Genomic DNA, 12,133 nt, shown 5'->3' with positions numbered 1-12,133 from the left:
CTTTTACGGTAAACTTCTGATTTTTATTCATGACTTGCAGATGCTGATTGTTTTTCAGAGTCCAGAACCAGAAGATTAACTTACAGGATGTTACAGATGTTCAATGGAAAGAATATATAGCTGGTTATTATGGTTTTAGAACAGGTTTGGGGAAAATAAAAGTTTATTGAGCAGAAATTCAAACCATTTTGTTTGAAGCAGAACACCCTGTAAACAGTTTAAAAATAAGAGATATTAGATTTTGTTTGGAGTTACTTCAGATCACTACGATGCTGCCTAGAGCTCTTTTGTACAATTATACCACTAGGCCTATTGTTGAAGTTCACTTACTGGGGTTATAGTCTTATTTTTGTAATAACTTTAGACTATTGTCCACAGGAGCTAACAAAGCGGGAGGTTGAATATATCGCGCTATCAAGGGACACCACAGAAACCGACCTCAAACAGCGACGTGAGATCCGAGATGGTAGTGCTTTTTATCTTGATCAGGCAAGTTGCAGTCACATGCCACCTAATTATTGTTTACAAGTAGTTTGAAGGAAGTTATGGTTTATATGATGAAAAATTAGTATGTGGATTACAGACTTGACTGACCTGTTTCTGATGCAGTTAGAAAGTCTCACGTAACAGTCTTGATCTCGTTATTACTGAAAATGTTATCTTTACCCAAATCCAAGATTACTCTGTCTCTTAAGAGTACTACAGGTTTGATTTAGGCAGACTGTTTTTGGTATGCTTCTGGAACAAGGAGTGAGATCCATTCTGTGCAAGTTAGACAAGCACTTTTCTTGGTGTGTCTCTTCCCTAACACTTTTAGCACATTGGATGTATTCCTGAAGTGAATCTTCTGATCTAGTTTCATTGAAAAAAAAGTCTAGTTCGTGTATTTTAAGACTGCTCTGTGTTGTGAAACTAAGGCACAGTAAATGGAGACAACTGGGAGATTTGATTTGAAAGGTCACTGCTGATCTGGACTAAAATAATGATTTAAGCACTCCTGCCATCAGTATTGCGCCAACTCATTAGCTGATTTAGTACAACCATAGAGTGACTTAGGTTAGGAAAGATTTGTCTTTGTAAGCTATCAATGGCATGTCTCCCTTTTGATTATGCAGGTAAAATCTATGCTTCATTTACAATGTCTATTTTCCTAGATACCTAAAATTTGTATACAAGTTAGGTTCTAATTAAATAGGGTGGGTCAGTTCCTCTGATGTAGTGTGAATTTAAATGTGTTATCTAAAACAGTTTTCAGTTGGTGATACTATAGAGGTTAATAATATCACTATCATGCAAGTGATTTGTGGGTGGAAAGGGAGATAGGAACAGGAGAGGAAAAAGAACCTGAAAGCTTTGTTCTCTGTTTTAAAGAAACATTTCCCTTTTTCTTTCTCTTTTTTTTTTTTTTTAATTCCCAATGATCTTTTCTTTCAATGGAGGAGCCTCAGAATGAGGGATAACAACTAATCTAAATAATGGGTTTTTTTAGTTACTTCTAGGACTTCAAATTACAAATTACGCTTATTTATTGGGTTTGTGTGGCAAGGTTTTGGTAGCGGGAGGGGAGGTTACAGTGGTGGCTTCTGTGAGAAGCTGCTGGAAGCTTCCCCTGTGTCCGACAGAGCCAATGCCAGCCGGCTCTAAGATGGACCCGCCGCTGGCCAAGGCCGAGCCAATCTGCGATAGTGGTAGCACTTCTGTGATAACATATGTAAGAAGGAAAAAAAGTTGCAGGGCACACAGAAACGGCAGCCGGAGAACGGAGTGAGAACATGTTAAGAGAAACAATCCTGCAGACCCCCAGGTCAGTGCAGCAGGAGGGCAGGAGGTGCTCCAGGCGCCGGAGCAGAGATTCCCCTGCAGCCCGTGGGGAAGACCATGGTGAGGCAGGCTGTGTCCCTGCAGCCCAGGGAGGTCCACGGGGGAGCAGATCTCCACCTGCAGCCCGGGGAGGACCCCACGCTGCAGCAGGGGGGTGCCCGAAGGAGGCTGTGACCCTGTGGGAAGCCCACACTGGAGCAGGCTCCTGGCAGGACCTGTGGCCCTGTGGAGAGAGGAGCCCACGCTGGAGCAGGTTTTCTGGCAGGACTTGTGACCCCACGGGGGACCCACGCTGGAGCAGGCTGTGCCTGAAGGACTGCAGCCCAGGGAAGGGACCCACGCTGGTACAGTCTGTGCCTGAAGGACTGCGGCCCAGGGAAGGGACCCACACTGGAGCAGTTCGTGAAGGACTGCACCCCGAGGGAAGGACTCACATTGGAGAAGTTTGTGGAGGACTGTCTCCTGTGGGAGGGACCCCACACTGGAGCAGGGGAAGAGTGTGAGGAGTCCTCCCCCCGAAGGGGATGAAGTGGCAGAGACGTGTGATGAACTGACCGTAAACCCCATTCCCCGTCCCCCTGCGCCACTGGGGGGGGTAGGTAGAGAATCCAGGAGTGAAGTTCTGCCCGGGAAGAAGGGAGGGGTGGAGGGAAGGTGTTTTGAGATTTGGTTTTATTTCTCATTACCCTACTCTGGTTGATTGGTAATAAATTGAGTTAATTTTCCCCAAGTCGAGTCTGTTTTGACCGTGACAGTAATTGGTGAGTGATCTCTCCCTGTCCTTATCTCGACCCACGAGCCCTTTGTTATATTTTCTCTCCCCTGTCCAGCTGAGGGGGGAGGAGAGCGATAGAACGGCTTTGGTGGGCACCTGGCATCCAGCAAGGGTCAACCTGCCACAGCTTAGCTGGAAATGTGAGGGTTGCACAATATGAGATAATTTAAAGTTGGGACAGGGAGAAAACAGCCGCCAGAGAGAGGAGTGAGAACACGTAAGAGAAACAAGCCTGCGGACACCAAGGTCAGTGCAGAAGGAGGGGGAGGAGATGCTCCAGGCGCCGGAGCAGAGATTCCCCTGCAGCCCATGGTGAAGACCCTGGTGAGGCAGGCTGTCCCCCTGCAGTCCAGGGAGGTCCACGGTGGAGCAGATCTCCACCTGCAGCCCGTGGAGGACCCCACACCGGAGCAGGTGGGTTCCCGAAGGAAGCTGTGACCCCGTGGGAACCCTGCGCTGGAGCAGGCTGTAAATGGCTTCTCATTTACCAGAGGATAAGAGCATTTGTGCAGGCTGTGGGGTTAACTCATGTTAGCTCCGTGCCTAACTGCTGTTATGGACAGCCTTATCCTCATACTTGCTACAGGGTAGCAAAGGTAATTTAGCCCTGGTGTAAGAGCATTAGTTAACTAACATTTGTAAGGGCCCCTGTATCAGGGACTTAAGAAGCTCACCAAGATGTGAGATGGTCTGTTAACCCTGTATTTATCTGAAGACTTTGATCCCAGTGTAAGTATGAGGCAGCTTGCTTCACTTTGTACAAGCTATTTTAAGTGATCTCAGTCCAGTAAGAACCCTTTAGGAAGATTAGCTTTCTAAGGTAAAGGTCTAAGATTACCTTTCTTCCTCAATCTGTTGGAAATTTTCAGTTAAAAGGTTTTTACCAGAATCCAGCACAGCAGTACTTCAGACCAAGACATTCCTTTAGCAAGATACCAAAGTACTAAAATCAGTCAGAATTATGATATCTTTCCTCAGCTCATGTGTTACTCACCATATATGTAACCAATGTATGTTTAAGCTCTGAAGGGAAAGTAAGAAAATAAATCACTGGTATTTAGATGAGCACTTTTAAAATATTGGAAACATGAAAGATGAATCCCATAGATGGTGATGTTCCAGCTGAAGTTTTCTAACCCTACATTTTAGTAAGACATATAAAATGTAGTACATAGTCATGGTTAGAACCATCACAGATCTAATTATAGCTCAATATAAAAGGGAATAAAGTTTTACAGGTTACACTGGGGTTTGAATTTTAATTAGTTAATTTAATGATTTTGAGGTTTGCAGATGGCTGTACCAATTCAAAACATTATAGAAGGCAGACACTACTCTTCATTAAACCCCAAACCATGGACTGCTTCAAGACAGAGAAGGCTATCAGTAGGTAGCCTTAACAAAATATTCCCAGAAGAGCATGGATTGCTCCCATTGCCATAGGTAAGCTAAAGAGAAGGTGAACTCATGTGAGGGACTGAAGATGCAGGCTATGCTTTTCGGGTTTACATACCATTTCCCTTCCTGTGGAATCTCATGCTTGCTCTTCATGATACCCAAGAGAAGACAGCAAAGCTTGAAAGTCTGGTTTCCAGAACATGCACTGCATGAATTCTGTGGGTCAAATAAAACTTAGCTGTTTAAGATAGATGAGGCTTTTTGCATAAAAGTCATAATATAATAATGTAGTTACCTTACACTTTGAATAATAATGTATTGTAATGAAAGCTGGCATCTTGTTACCAGAAATAACTTTAATATAGTGAATCACCAGGTTTGCAGACCCACAAAGGTTTGCAAAGTTGTCTGTGAGTGATTGTTAAGATATTATGGTTTATAGCTCTGCATTTAATAGTGACAGATTAAATACTGTAAATTGATGTCTCAGGTTTCAAAACATCTGATATATTTTAACATGAAGTTACTGAATATGATTGCAGTTAGTTATTTAAGATGGATTTGGAAGACGGTGATTTGGAAGCAGTGATTGAAATTCTGTATTGAAATGTATATTGAAGGGCCAGTGTATCAAACATCCTCACATAATAGCATTTCTTAATACTAGAGTGAATCAAATGGGGGAAGATTTGGAGTTAGGAAGTTAGAAGAGATATCTGATGGGGGGGCAGGAAAAAGGGGGGTTATTTCCCTCAGAAATAGGGGACCATTAAAATAAAGATAAACATTGAATTATCAAATGCATTCCCCGTTAAAATTGTGTAAAATAAAGGACTTGTAATGGGGTAATGGTGAATTATTTGTTTTCATTCAAGTACTGACAGCAGAAAATTCTGTTTTCTTGTCCTCACCGTAGGCCATTAATTTGGGGTTTCAGCTGTTAATTCACTGTTAAAAGCCTCAGAAATGTCATTATTGCCATTACTGAGACAATTAAGTAACCTCTTGGTTTTATTCTGTAATTTATTGCATGGGTTAATTATGTTGTGTATCAAGTAATTAGTTAGAATTACTGTATATTACTTAAATATTTAAATAGCAGCTTCAAATTTTGCTTTTATTGATAGAAGAGCTTGTCCTGCAGAGTGGTTTTCTGTAACTTTGTATTTGAGCCATGATCTTGATTGAACCAGTACGGAGATTCTAATATCAGCCTATTGTATTTTCAAAAATTAAGGAATTAGATTTGATATTTTTATGTCCTCTTTTTTTTCTTGCCATTTCTGATGCTTTTTATCTCATGTGTACAGCTGTAAAAGGCACACCTCTGGTTTAAACTCTTATTATTATAGCCTCCTACATTATTATTACATCTAAGGAAATTCTACGTTATTTTAATGTAGTGGATGCAATTGGGAGAGAAGCTAAGCCACTTTGTTAGTGCTTGAGAGGTATACTGTCCAGGATTGTGCCACAAACCATGTTGCCTAGAATGCCTGGTTTTGTTTACCCTGCATCTTTCAGCTTTTGCGTTAAATGAAACAAGCTTCCCAAACACAGACCACTTTATTAAGTGTACAGTCTTTTCTGTTTGGGACAATCAAACTAACTGAGGTTGGAATAAGTAGAAAAGTATCATATGGTTGTGTGCTGAAAAATTACAAGTAGAATGTCATGGTTTTGAAGATTTGCTGATTAAGATGTATCCACTGAGTGGATAAGTATGTCTGTCACTCTCATTTCTGTATATACAGAATTAGACTCAGTTTTGGTGTATCTTTGAACTATGTGAACATACTAATTTTAATAGAATACTTTTGCATCTCTAACTGCACCAACATCATAAGTTATACAATGATAAAACGTAAAATTGATTGTCAAGATACCTGAAAAATTATCTTCTACCATGGCTTGAAAGACTTCATGTAGTAATCAATTAAACACCCAGAGTGACAGAAATGACAGCTTAAACTATCCTGTCTGTAAAATGAACATGGCATGAAATCCCCTGGAATAGCACTACACAGACTTGAGTTTGGTTTCTTTTAATCAAAAAATATTAGAAAGAGAATTATAAAATAAGACATGAGATTAATTGAATTAAATTATAATAATATTTGAGAGTGTGTGTGTATACATATGTATATATGTTTGTGTATACATATAAAAAAAATTATTTCTATACCCTAGCAAAGAGATGGGTTACAATAATTCAGCTTTTAAAAAAATTAACCAGTGAGTGCAAGTTGTGTAATTCTGTAATTTATTAACTTACCACCTTGGAGGTAGCAGTGGATTTTTGATGAGCTGGTAAGTTAGCCACAGCAAAAGCATTGTCAGAAAGTATAACTTGGTTGACTGACTGTCACTGCAGTATCTGTCTATCTAGTACAGGGAGCTAGACAACAAAGTCTGTAGAAAGAAGAGGCAAGAAATGCAGTCCTACAGAAGTAAGAACGTTACTATTAATTTTCTTGTGTCCAACATTGCACAGAGAGAGGGAAATATTAGGTAGAAACTAACAGTATTTGGATGAAGTTAATCTTTACTGATGTTGCCATAGTGTATCTTGTATCTAAAAAGAAAATTCTTGATAAGGACTCCTATGTAGTAGCCTCTTAACTTGTGGGAGTGATCTTGTTTTAATCATTCGCAATACTTATTTTACATTTCTAAAAGTGTCAGCATTTAAGTGGATTTGTTAGGTTAGTAGTTCAGACTCTGTTATCTTGTTTTGATGTAGAGGGCATATAGATGAATGTCTGTGATGTAATGTGAGGAATGTTAGGACTGTGTATTTATAATTCCTTATAGATTAAAATCAGAGGTGTGGGGTTCTTTTTTCTTATGTTTGTGTCCTTTTACATATATATTCCACTTTCTTTTCAGCTATTATTTCCTACAATGCAGGAAGGGGCAATACTTTGTAATATGTGGGGTCATAACATTCATAGGAAATACGGACTTGATGGACGGTACCTTGAATCAAAGTGATTTACAAGTGATAAGTAACTTCATCATTTTTAGATATCTGTCAAATAGTTAATTTCCTTTTTATTCTGCTACTCATCAGGAAGAAAAATTTAAATATCAGTATTATAAATATTTAAATTTTATTATAAATATAATATTTACATTATAAATATAAATTATAAATTTAAACTCATCTCCCTTATTCTTGTCCAGAAGACAAGAGTTGTATAGAGTGAAGATAAAACCCCATAGGTTTGTTTGTAGATATTTGCACTGGTAAATCTGTTCAGAAACTCAGATTGCTTGCTCCTGGGCCTGCTCTCTGCCCAAGATGCAAAACATTTCACACGCCTGATGTAAATGTACTGTTGTGCTAATATACCTGGTGTAAAGCAGCTGAAATGGCCCAACCCTGCTTAGGTGGGGACATAATCTCTTGTAAATACAGTTTGCAGGCACTGCTGCAAAAACACCTGACTGTCGTGTTAGGGGAAAGGGTGATAGAAATAAAACGGATCATTTGATGTGGTAGTTCAAAAAAGGTAAAAAATGATCATGTGGAGGAAGCTGAAATCAATTACTGGGGAAGCTAAAATCACTGACTATGAAAGGAAAGACTGTTCCAGGTCTTGTCACATTAACATATTTATGATCTTATCATATGTTGATTCACTTCCTAGGGTAAACTTTTCTACCCTAGTTTTCTGGTTCAAACCTCCAATAACTTCAGGTCGTTTCTCTTTTAGTTACTCTTCATTCTGTGCCATGGTGTTGCATCATCAATTAGGTGCTCACCAGTTCGAGCCGTTCTTCCTCACTGAAACCTTAACTACTGTGGACAGCTGGAGTCTCTCTTTGGATACTAACTAGCCTGGTTGACCGTGCTCTGATATACTGTGATTTCTCTGTCTTTTTTTTTTTTTAAATTAAAAAAGTAGTGAATAACAGTATTAAATACAACCTGCCCTGTAGTTTTACTAACTCACAGGGGAAAATTAGCTATAAAAACCACCCAGAAAACACTTGATTAACTCAGCAGGGACATAGGCTAAACAGTGAAGATGTAGCCCCCTCCTCCCATCCATTACAGAGGGAGAAAAAGGTTGAATTATTTAGTTCTTAAGTTACTTTTTTAATTGGACTAACCACATTAGTTACTATTACATTGATCTTAATAAAACCTGAACATCACATTTGGAATATACGTAACTCAGTATGTGGCCTAAATTATAAAATGCAAAACTACAGTTTATCATCATGTACAAAGTGAAAAATTTTGTAACAAAAAATACAGTATGCATTTTAGATGAATAGTAGGCCTGTTTGCAGTCTCATCTTTAAATGGCATTATACATTCAGAACTTTTTTATTCAAGACATGTTATTTTGAACAACTAACACAAGATTTTACAAATATTTAAGGGAAAAAATAACAGTAAGTTTTTATAAAAAGTTGACATTGTTGCTTTGAAACTGATTGAACATCACTTTTAATAGCCCTTTGTCTTACTACTTAATTTTTGACAATACTTTTATTTTGGAGGAAGTATGTTATCACTTGAGTCCATTAAATAGTCATCCATTTCAGCATTGCTCAACAGCTTTCCTGTTTGCTCAACTCATGAGGGAAGACAATAACTAAGAAATTAAGAGGCTTTAAAACTGAACAAGTATCTTGAAAGATGTTCTTTGGTAGAGGCATACCGTTAGACGTGCTGTTTCCAGATATATTTAAAATCTGGCAAAGTAGATTCCCCAATAGGAGACAGCCTTATATGCTTCACTGCCCTTAGCATCTGTTTGTACATCTATCTTTATGTTGTCTCTAAATTTCTAGATAATTTCCAGTTTCCATATAAGTATTATGAAAAATTTGATGATCTTATTTGTTCTGTTGTATCTTCTTAAAAGAATAACTTGAGGCACTTGCAGTAAATTACAAGTCTTGGTCAACGTCCTCTTCCTTCCTTGGTAAAATGAGGAGTAAAAGTTCACAGCATATTCCATTCTGCATCTCTGTCATTTCTTTTCCTGGTGTCTTGTTGGTTAGTTTTAATGATTTAAATTTGAAAAATTTGATTAATTGTATTTGACCCATGGAATGAAATTTAGAAGATATCAATTTCTTCTGAGTTTTGTGGTACTTGGTAGCTTGGTGGGTTACAGGGACTCAAATTAATGTCCACCTCCCGTCCCTGGAAGACAGGCTGCACCATGGATTTAATAGTTCAGGTTGTGTTAGCCTGCTGTAGCCAGGCAGCATCGTGTTAGCTCAAAACCAGCCAAAGTTTTGTGTTGCCTTTACCAGAAGGTTGTTAAAGATCTCTTTTCACCACAAGAGACATCTGGACATTACATTGTCGGGATGCTGGGAGTAAATGGAAAGACTTGGGTGGATGAGTTTCTGTGGGATATTGTGCGGGTGGTGAGAACAAGATACTGCGTTGGAAGGGACATCTGAAATTTAGGGAAACCTTACCTCATTAGTTCTCATGTTCACTGAGCTACTTGTACTGTTGTTTTTCCACGTTGTAGTTATGGCTGCTGTGCTTGAGGTGTCATTACAGGGATCCAGTTTTCAGAGCAGGGGCGAGTTGTCTTAAAAAACCCCCGAACTTGTCTTGAGGTAGCTCCTGAAAAAGAGGCAATCAGTGATTACTGTTGAGGAATTTCTAGCAGCAATTTTTTAATACAGTTCTGAAACATCATATTCAGAATGATATCCAGGTTTGAAAAAATAAAGCCCTTTAGAGTTCCCCAAAAACCTTCCTCAGGGATTTCAGGACAACCAGAGTTTTCTGGTTTATGATGAGCATTTTCCTGAGAGAAGAGAGCTGCCATTTCAGTTCTGGTATTTTAAACTATACTGTTAAAATTCCTTGTGCCTTTACAAACTATTCTGGTTAGCTTTATAAAAATGTCCTCCTTTCTCTGTTGTTTGTGCATTTCAGTGTGTGTGCTGAGGTGAGCTTTTTTCTGTCCTTCTTCCCTTTCTGACACTGTATAACTTCATCCATGTGCTTATACACTGCGATTTATGTCAAAATTGGGTTTTACAGCTTCCCGCAGTTGTATTTTGCACTGCTGAAGTGGAAGAGCTCACCGTGGTTCAGCTACAGGATAGACAATGAAAGTCCACTTAGGGTTGTCTTGTTCCTAAGGTGTTTTTGCTTTTAAAGATAAAAATATATTTTTGTAGGTGCAGTGCGAAACCAGGGTAAGCACTCTGCGTTACGTATTTGTTGCATAAAGCCATTACTATGAGAGCAGCGCTGTGTGAAGGGTTTCTGCTCCCGGCTTGCAGGTATTCCCTGGAGCAGGTATTCAGGTTACCATCCTCCCAGAGCCCTGGGAGCACGGGTAGGAGACAGCAGCATCTGTCCTCCTCTGATGAGCAAAATAGTCCCTCGCCGCAGTTACAATAAATCTGAAAGTAAACATTTAATGTCCCTCTCGGCCTTTTAACAAGAATTAATACTTTTAATCTCAGACTTATCATCAAGGTTGTGCAATATAAGCCCCACCGTCAGATTGTGGTTTATGTTAAACATTTAGAACAAATGAGAGTAGTGAGAGAGGGAGGCAGCGCAGCTATTTCTGGGTTTTCATTATGGAATTATGAAGATTTGTTTCTTGGAAGCATTTTTAAAAAATGATTTTCAGTGACAGATTGCAAACTTACTTTCCTTCCTCTGTTTTTTTAATGCATTTTAGTTTCCATACCAATCCATCAATACACAGATAAAACTGAAATAATGATTCAGAGGATGCCTTGTAGTATGCCTAGCTTATTGCAAAAACTTATTACTCATTACCAGCCAGAATGCAGAAATGTCATAGTTCAGCCAGAGATACGTAGCTGTTTTGGTCTTAAGAGCAGACTTTATGCTATTTAACACAAGAATTTTAGAGGTAGATGAATTGTGCATTTATTTCACTATATTTTTGAGAACAATTTCCAATATTTCAGATAGGCTTTGAAGATACATAAGGAGCACAGTTTGGAAGAAAGCCGATCAGGGTAAATTAGCACCGAGGTGGTGGTGGTGTAATCGTTGTTATGGGGTGTCTTTGATTAAGAAGTGAAAATCCATGGTTGTGCATTCAGCCATTCCTGAAGCTGATTATAAAAGGTACATATAGGTAGGCAAAGACCATCTGTAGCATACCTTTTGAAATATTTGAATTTTGAAATGTTTGAAACTGTACTGAGCAGTAGAATTTTGAATTAAAACTTCAAATAATTTCCAAGCTCTGGAACCTGTGTATTTTTAAAATTTTGATCCTGCAAGCTGATGATCAGCAGGCAACATAGTGTAGTAGGCTGCTTCTCGAGATTGCACTGCAAATAGAGAGCATCTTCTTTCTTGAAGTTAATGATTGTTATATACTTCTTGATATTCGCTCTCTACACCTACAGCAGATTGCCTTCATGTACCAGTTCAGGAGAGAGATTTATGTTGATCCTGGAAGCCTGTTATTTCAGCAAGCCTTCAGCCATAGTGTGCGTGTCTCAACATGAGTCAACAAGATTCTATGGATACTCAAAATATTTTGAAACCATATGAACAGAATGTGTATTTTCCTCTGGCTAGTAAAACTCAGTCATAAAGTCTTCATAGACTTATAATATGCAGAATCCAACCAACTTGGCAAATAAATTGTTTGTTAAAACATATGCTGGCTGTATCTCCAAACTGTATTTAGACAAAGTAGCATTTGGTTCATGCCAGGTATTGGACTGGCCGCTGCAGACTCAGGTTTTCTATTCAAGTAGGTTGGAGCAGATTTTTGACTTGACCAGTGATCTTCCTAGAGAAGAATGTTAGTACAAAATTTCTCCTTTGTACAAATGTTATGGGATGAGAAGAGAGGAATTTTATATTGCCTGCTAGTAGAGTATGATGTCCTGAATTAACAACAACAACAACAAAAATCAATTAACATACTGATTGCTTTTTGAAAGAATTGGTGATTCGGTAGAAGAGAAATAATCTGAGGACTATTACTTGTTTAATGGGATTATTCTAGGTTCCTCAGATACTGATTCTGAAGCTAGATATTAAAATATTATATAGAATGTCTTTCAGAGAAGGGAACTTGATCTGGAGATCTGTACTGGGATTTGTGTGCCTTCTTTCAATAATGTTTGCTTGAATCCAGATTA

General features: G+C 38.7%; 1 protein-coding gene across 3 annotated transcripts in view; it reads left to right on the top strand.

Annotated features, from left to right (window-relative positions):
• The window catches only part of VWA8 (von Willebrand factor A domain containing 8), a 191,631-nt gene that overhangs the window by 24,199 nt on the left and 155,299 nt on the right, over positions 1-12,133 (top strand). For all 3 annotated transcript variants that reach the window (XM_069802635.1, XM_069802636.1, XM_069802637.1), the window contains exon 4: positions 379-489. In XM_069802635.1, the coding sequence (XP_069658736.1) occupies positions 379-489 (111 nt within the window). The remainder of the gene's footprint in view (positions 1-378; positions 490-12,133) is intronic.

Source organism: Haliaeetus albicilla, chromosome 15 (assembly GCF_947461875.1).
Source record: "Haliaeetus albicilla chromosome 15, bHalAlb1.1, whole genome shotgun sequence".
Taxonomy (NCBI): domain Eukaryota; kingdom Metazoa; phylum Chordata; class Aves; order Accipitriformes; family Accipitridae; genus Haliaeetus; species Haliaeetus albicilla.
The sequence above is the reverse complement of the archived record's forward strand: the minus strand, read 5'-3'. Positions and strand labels throughout refer to the sequence as shown.